Source organism: Notothenia coriiceps, unplaced genomic scaffold (assembly GCF_000735185.1).
Source record: "Notothenia coriiceps isolate Sejong01 unplaced genomic scaffold, NC01 NC01_scaffold00030035, whole genome shotgun sequence".
Taxonomy (NCBI): Eukaryota; Metazoa; Chordata; class Actinopteri; order Perciformes; family Nototheniidae; genus Notothenia; species Notothenia coriiceps.
In genome coordinates this window covers 430-6,811 of record NW_011362736.1, presented here as the reverse complement: position 1 = coordinate 6,811, position 6,382 = coordinate 430, and the positions used below count along the sequence as shown (strand labels likewise).

Genomic DNA, 6,382 nt, shown 5'->3' with positions numbered 1-6,382 from the left:
ACAAACAATGCCTCTAAATTCAACATTTGTATCATGATGATCTAAAGAATGGTAGCTCTCTTTTGTTGATGTTGTAATTGACCCTGTTTACTTTTTGTCTCCCATAGTAATCCAGTGAATTTGTGAGAAGTGAATTCAAAATGACCAGGCTCACAATTCTAGCGGGTAATTAATCTTCACTTTCCAACTATAATATCTTTAATACTGTCATCCTGATCGTTCATAATATTATTTTTCTATTTTGGTGTATTTGTACAAACAACATTTACTTCTCTCTTTGTTTGCTTTTTGAAGCATATTCCATTAATTTCACCAGTTAAAGAATGTGTCCTTATCTGAATCCAGTTAGACAGAGGGTGCCATAAGATGCACAGATTTTAGAAGTCCTTTATATGCAAATGTGTGATATTGAGAAATAAAAATAAAGTTGACTTGTCTTTTATATTTTAGATGTATAGTCTCACTGTTTATTTTATTTATTCCTTAGGGTTATGTCTGGTGATATGTCAACTGGGTAAGTCCTAATACTTTTTGATCAACAAGACTCATTTGAATTGGATTTTCACTTGCATAACATTACTGGAATCAACGTTTCTTCATTCTTCCTTTACTCCACCACAGGATCTGCCACCCAGATGATATGCTACTTTACCAACTGGTCCCAGTACAGACCTGGTCCGGCGAAGTACATGCCACATAATGTGGACCCCTTCCTGTGCACCACCCTGATCTACGCCTTCTCCATGATCAACTATGCCAACGAGCTGATTACCTATGAGTGGAATGATGAAGTCCTCTACGAGTCTTTCAATGGACTGAAATCAAAGTAAGTGGCCAGAGTTGAGAGAGGTCAGAGGTCAGGCTAAGATACAGTGGCTCTGGCGTTAGCAGACGTTTTGTTCCATGCAAAAGAGGCCTTCAGCAGCTAATTCTAGCTGAAATGGGGACTTTGCTAAAACAATGATTCCAGTCAAGGGATGTTCTGTAATGTATAATGTAAAGGCACAACTTGAGTCTCTGATACACTGTTCAGTAATAAGAAATTACAAGATTGAAACAAATGGGGTGGAAATATAGTATTGTCTTAACCTACCCTCTGTCCTGTTTTCAGAAATCCTCATCTGAAGACTCTTCTGGCTGTTGGCGGGTGGAACTTTGGTTCTACACAGTAAGTCATATTTTAAATCCGGAACCCAACTAATAACATGAGAATAGAATAGAATTGGGAGCGATGAAACCCTCTTTAATGGTCTCACATGCAGAGCACACAGCACACACAGTGAAATGTGGCCTCTGCATTTAACCCATCCTAGTACCAGGAGTCTAGTACTAGGAGCAGTGGGCAGCTAGTGGGCAGCTAGTGTGCAGCGCCCGTGGAGCAATGGGAGTGGGGGGGGAAGGGAGGTGTCCGGTGCCTTGCTCAAGGGAGTTATGTTACTGGTTCTCTAACCACTACATTATTGGAACCTTAAGGACATTTATTGGTCTAGTTTCTTCTTCCATATCTGTATGTTTATTTTTAAAAAGCAATGATAAATAGATAACCAGATAAATGAAAACCATCATATATGTATATTGATCATGCATGACTTTTAATCTTTGTTCAGTTTTGGATAGTGTATGACAACTAAACCCAATCTTCCATGCAGGTTCTCTATCATGGTGTCCAATCCAGCCAACCGCCAGACGTTCATCCAGTCTTCTATCAAATTCCTGAGGACTCATGGGTTTGATGGTCTGGATCTGGACTGGGAGTACCCTGGATCTCGTGGAAGTCCTCCTGAGGATAAAGGACGGTTCACTCTGCTCTGCAGGGTGGGTCTCCATTTATCTTGCTTTAGTTTGTAACTGCAGCTACAATTCAAATGTTTACATCATGTTGACTTTCTGGTTTGTGTTTGCAGGAGCTCAGGGCTGCCTACGCTGCTGAGGCCAAGGCCACCGGCAACCCTCAGCTCATGGTGACTGCTGCAGTTGCTGCTGGGAAAGGAACCATCGATGCTGGATTTGAGATTGCTGAAATTGCCAAGTGAGTGTTCTGCTTGTATGTCTCTTGAAAGGAAAACTGGGAGTTCTAAGAAGGCTTCTGAAATCATTTTCTTGTGTTTGCCTATCCAGGGAACTGGACTTCATCAATGTAATGACCTATGACTTCCATGGAACTTGGAACACATTCACTGGACACAACAGCCCACTGTTTCAAGGATCCAAGGACACTGGTGAACTCATCTATTTCAACACTGTAAGTACATTTCGGAACTAAAGAAGAAAAGTACCTTCTTTAAAGGTTTTACATCATCTCTTATTTCCCTTTTGTAGGACTATGCCATGCAGTACTGGAAAAATAACGGCGCCCCAGAGGAGAAGCTGATGATGGGTTTCGCTACCTATGGTCGTACCTTCCGTCTGACAAAATCAGACGATGATGGTGTTGGAGCTCCAGTTAGTGGCCCTGCATCAGCCGGACAATACACACGTGAAGCTGGATTCTGGGCCTACTATGAGGTACAGATTAGATAAGGCTTGAGTAAACCCATTATGATGTACAGTATATATAATTTACAAAAACTATCGTCTATGGTCTAGATCTGTGGCTTCCTGAAGGGCACCACCATTAAGTGGATTGAAGACCAGAAAGTTCCCTATGCCACCACCAACAACGAGTGGGTGGGATTCGACAACAGGGAGAGCTATGAGATCAAGGTAGGTGGCACATCAGCTCTATATTCTAACATATTCACACCAAATCCAAAGTGTTGCCATCAATTTATTTGTTATGTTACCCCAACAGGTGCGTTACCTGCAGAAGGAGAAATTTGGCGGTGCCTTTGTGTGGGCCCTTGATTTGGATGACTTTGCAGGACAATTCTGCGGAGAGGGCGCCCACCCTCTGCTGTCACATCTCCGAAAACTTCTTAATATTGGTAGGTCCAAAGCATTTTAATGCAGTTAGTAAACTATGTTCAAGACAGATACTAATCTTTTTGGCTGCCATATAAACCTTACTACTGAGTTTAATCTCATATTCTCAGAGTTTAAGTCATAGAAGTCTTATTTTAACAGGCATCAGGTTTGTCATCACAAAGTTGGACAACAGGTATCTTAAGGGCCTATAAAGTTTGGATGAGATGTCATATTCTGAAAAAAAAAACCTGTCTCTTACTAATACTATGGAGTATTTGCAGTAGTAAAGTAATGTACAATGTTGTCTGGATTATTCATTAAGTCATAGTCATGTTATAGACACACATTAATAGACATGTATTGTTGCACTCAAACCCTTCTAACTCTTCTACTGCTACCATTTAGAACTGCCCCCACTGCCCTCCACCACCACCGCCAAGCCTGGTGCTAGCACAACCTCCACCACCACCACCACCACAACCACCACCCACGCCCCAGGACCTGGCTTCTGCAACGGGAAACCTGACGGCCTGTACCCCAACCCAGATGACAAGAACAGCTTCTACTCGTGCGATGGGGGCGTCACCCACCAGAACCACTGCGGACCGGGAACTGTCTTCCAGGACAGCTGCAAGTGCTGCACCTGGCCCTGAGCCCCAAGTGGAGGCAGAGTGCACTACAACTGATGCAAACTAATAGACAGAATGTTAAAGTTCTATTGTATCCACTGTGTGTACAATCATTGATCTGAGACTATCCTTAGTGGTGTATTGATACATTGCATCTTGTTAAATATGTAACATACAATGCAGATTACAAACAGAAGCATCAAGTACTACAAATTGTGATGACTCGTCATTTCAATATACAGTACATATTCATTTTAAATGTATTACTTTGCTACATTTATTTTCTATATATCTAACAATAAAGAAGAGCCTCTAAACTGCAGAGTTTAGTTTAATCTTGACACCAACAGCTGTTCAGGAACTTTGTACAAATAAACCAAGAGGGGGTAACCATGTAGCGGGGACAACTCTTATGTCCCCGCTACAGGCACAGAGGGCCAATTCCAAAAAATCAATGAACTTACAATGTTTATATGATGACAGGTTTTATCTGAATTATATATGGCATTAATCCAGGCTCTTACATCAAATGGTCCTACAGTATTTTACCTTTTGTTGTTTCTTAGTCAGACCAGCGGTGAGGAATCACAGCACCACATGCAGTTGAGACTGCGGACATGATTATTATCATAGACATGATTATTGCCCTGATACTGATGTGATACTTTGGGTCAGTCAGGAATAAAGAGAGGTTCAAACCGAGGGAGGGAACCTTTCACACTCATTCATAGTATATGAAAGCAATTTAACATACAGTGATCAGTTAACCCACCAGAGCCCAAAGAAATAAAAAAACAAACTTCACTGTCTTTGATAAGTGAAAAAGTTGGTGTTAAAGGTCACTGAGTCACTGGTCGTAAGAGGCCTGCATGTTTTTAGTGTGGTGATTGTTGATTTAAGGATTGTTAACATTAACATATCTTTACCTAATAAAGTTACGATTGTATTAACAATTCTGATTATTTTGATTTTAAACACGGTGCATAGCTAGTTAGATAGCCAGCATTCAGCAAGGGCCTTGTTTCTCTCTAAAATGCGGAGGATCATGAGGCGGATTCACCAAAGCTCACAAACAGCATTTTGACAGAACAATCCCAGACTGCAGCTGATCAGGTTTCACCAAAACAGATTCTGACTGAGCTCCTCAGGATGGTATCAATACAGAAGAGTTATACTGTGCTTTTATTGCAACGAAATCATGGACAGAGGAGCATACATTTTTCAAAATTCAAACAACAATTATCAGCCATTTAGGGCCCTAAACAACGGCATAACATCAAAACAGTGATGGATAATAGAAGGTGCAGGCATGACATTTTAGTTTCAAATGAGTTTCTTGTTATAATGCTTTAGGTGATATTTTGGAAGTAAGTCACACACAATATCAGTCACATGATCCAGTCTACCCTGTTAAGGGAGAAAAAACTGAATAATTTCACTAAGGTTTTTAACGATAATGAGGCGTCTCGGTGAGATGATTCTCTGGTAAACTCCTCCACCTGCTGAAGGACAGTAGGAATGACTGCAGAGGAGGAAGTTGATTGTTCGGCTGTAAATAATGACTTTAGCAGTATCAGTATTAAGTCAGTAACACAAAAAACAGAGGATATTGGGTACACCGTAAAAATAAAAAGTCAAGGCAACTGTCTGCACTCAATTTTTGTGTTTTGAGGCCAACTAAAATTCTTAAGTTTTAAGGAAAACTGCCTACTTTTGAGCCAACTAATAATCTTCTGTTGAGATAACTTATTCATATGTATTGTATGTTGAATTATTTTTGTTCTCTAGAATTCCAAATCGTGCCAGCTCAACATTTCTGTTTAGAAAATGTACCTTTTTTATGTTATAACTTCTAAGTTCTAATTTTGAGTTTCACATTTTAAGTGACAAACATGGGAGATCATGGCTGACCTCCAGGATTGAAGAAGCCTGGCATGGGAGAATAAATACCACTCTCTGGTGTGTATCTCCATGCGGGGTTGGATTCATTATCAATATTCATAAAGATTATATACTGATATTGCGTGATAACTTATCCATGTTTTAAGTAGATTTGGATGTTTTTAACAGTTAGATTTAGATAAAAGCATCATGGGATGAATATTTAGAGCCCGTCGACGAATCACAGATTAAGCAAGTTTATTTTCTACCTTTTTTTTTTAAAACCACATGAACTCGTCCTAATACTACCAACACTGCTACAAGTTCTACTTGTAGCTGTGACAACACTTCATTTACTATAATATAGATTTTCAAGACCTGCTCCTTCCTAAAAGGCGCCTAAGTCCTGTGGGTCCATGTTCAGAATGTTTTTTACGCATTTAAAGGCAACCAGTGGGTCGGCTTTGATAACCAGAGGAGCTATGATGCCAGGGTACAGAATATCTTTTCATGTGGAAATTGGAAAAGAGGATATCATTCAACAGATCTGTCCACATGAGAGTTTCAGTATGATACCTCTGACTGTCTCAAAGGTGGACTATCTGAAGAGCAGGCAGCTGTTTGGACACTGGATATGGATTACGTTCTGGACAGTTCTGTGAACAGGGAAAATATCCACTGATATCCCATCTAAAGCATAAACTCAGTGAAGGTGAGGCTGCAGCAGGTTAATAATTTCGCAACGATGTCATCACTATCACTGACATGAGCCATCATGAATGAATATGCTAATCATAAATCTATCGATCATAAATCTATCGATTAGATTTATGATTATAAAATTATAAAAGTAGGGTAGACGTTTGGATATTATCCGACTGAACAAAACGTGATCCGTCTCAACTGCCAGCACCACCATTTGGTAGAGCACATTTCGCGTCTTGATATCTTGTTGAAAAAAAAAAAAA

At 40.1% G+C, this 6,382-nt stretch overlaps 1 protein-coding gene across 1 annotated transcript; it reads left to right on the top strand.

Moving 5' to 3' along the window:
* The first annotated feature begins 494 nt into the window (after positions 1 to 494).
* Positions 495 to 3,834, top strand: LOC104959213 (acidic mammalian chitinase-like). The gene is made up of 10 exons (XM_010787081.1): positions 495 to 514; positions 622 to 826; positions 1,112 to 1,168; positions 1,650 to 1,815; positions 1,905 to 2,029; positions 2,119 to 2,242; positions 2,320 to 2,505; positions 2,587 to 2,703; positions 2,792 to 2,924; positions 3,310 to 3,834. The coding sequence occupies exons 2-10, from the start codon at positions 636 to 638 to the stop codon at positions 3,555 to 3,557; spliced, it is 1,347 nt and encodes a 448-aa protein (XP_010785383.1). The 5' UTR covers positions 495 to 514; positions 622 to 635; the 3' UTR covers positions 3,558 to 3,834.
* The last annotated feature ends 2,548 nt before the right edge of the window (positions 3,835 to 6,382 follow it).

Coding starts and splice junctions, on each gene's coding strand:
- LOC104959213 (XM_010787081.1), top strand. CDS start 636: ATGATATGCTACTTTACCAACTGGTCCCAGTACAGACCTGGTCCGGCG. Junction 1,169..1,649: donor TGGAACTTTGGTTCTACACA/GTAAGTCATATT, acceptor TCTTCCATGCAG/GTTCTCTATCATGGTGTCCA. Junction 2,925..3,309: donor CCGAAAACTTCTTAATATTG/GTAGGTCCAAAG, acceptor GCTACCATTTAG/AACTGCCCCCACTGCCCTCC.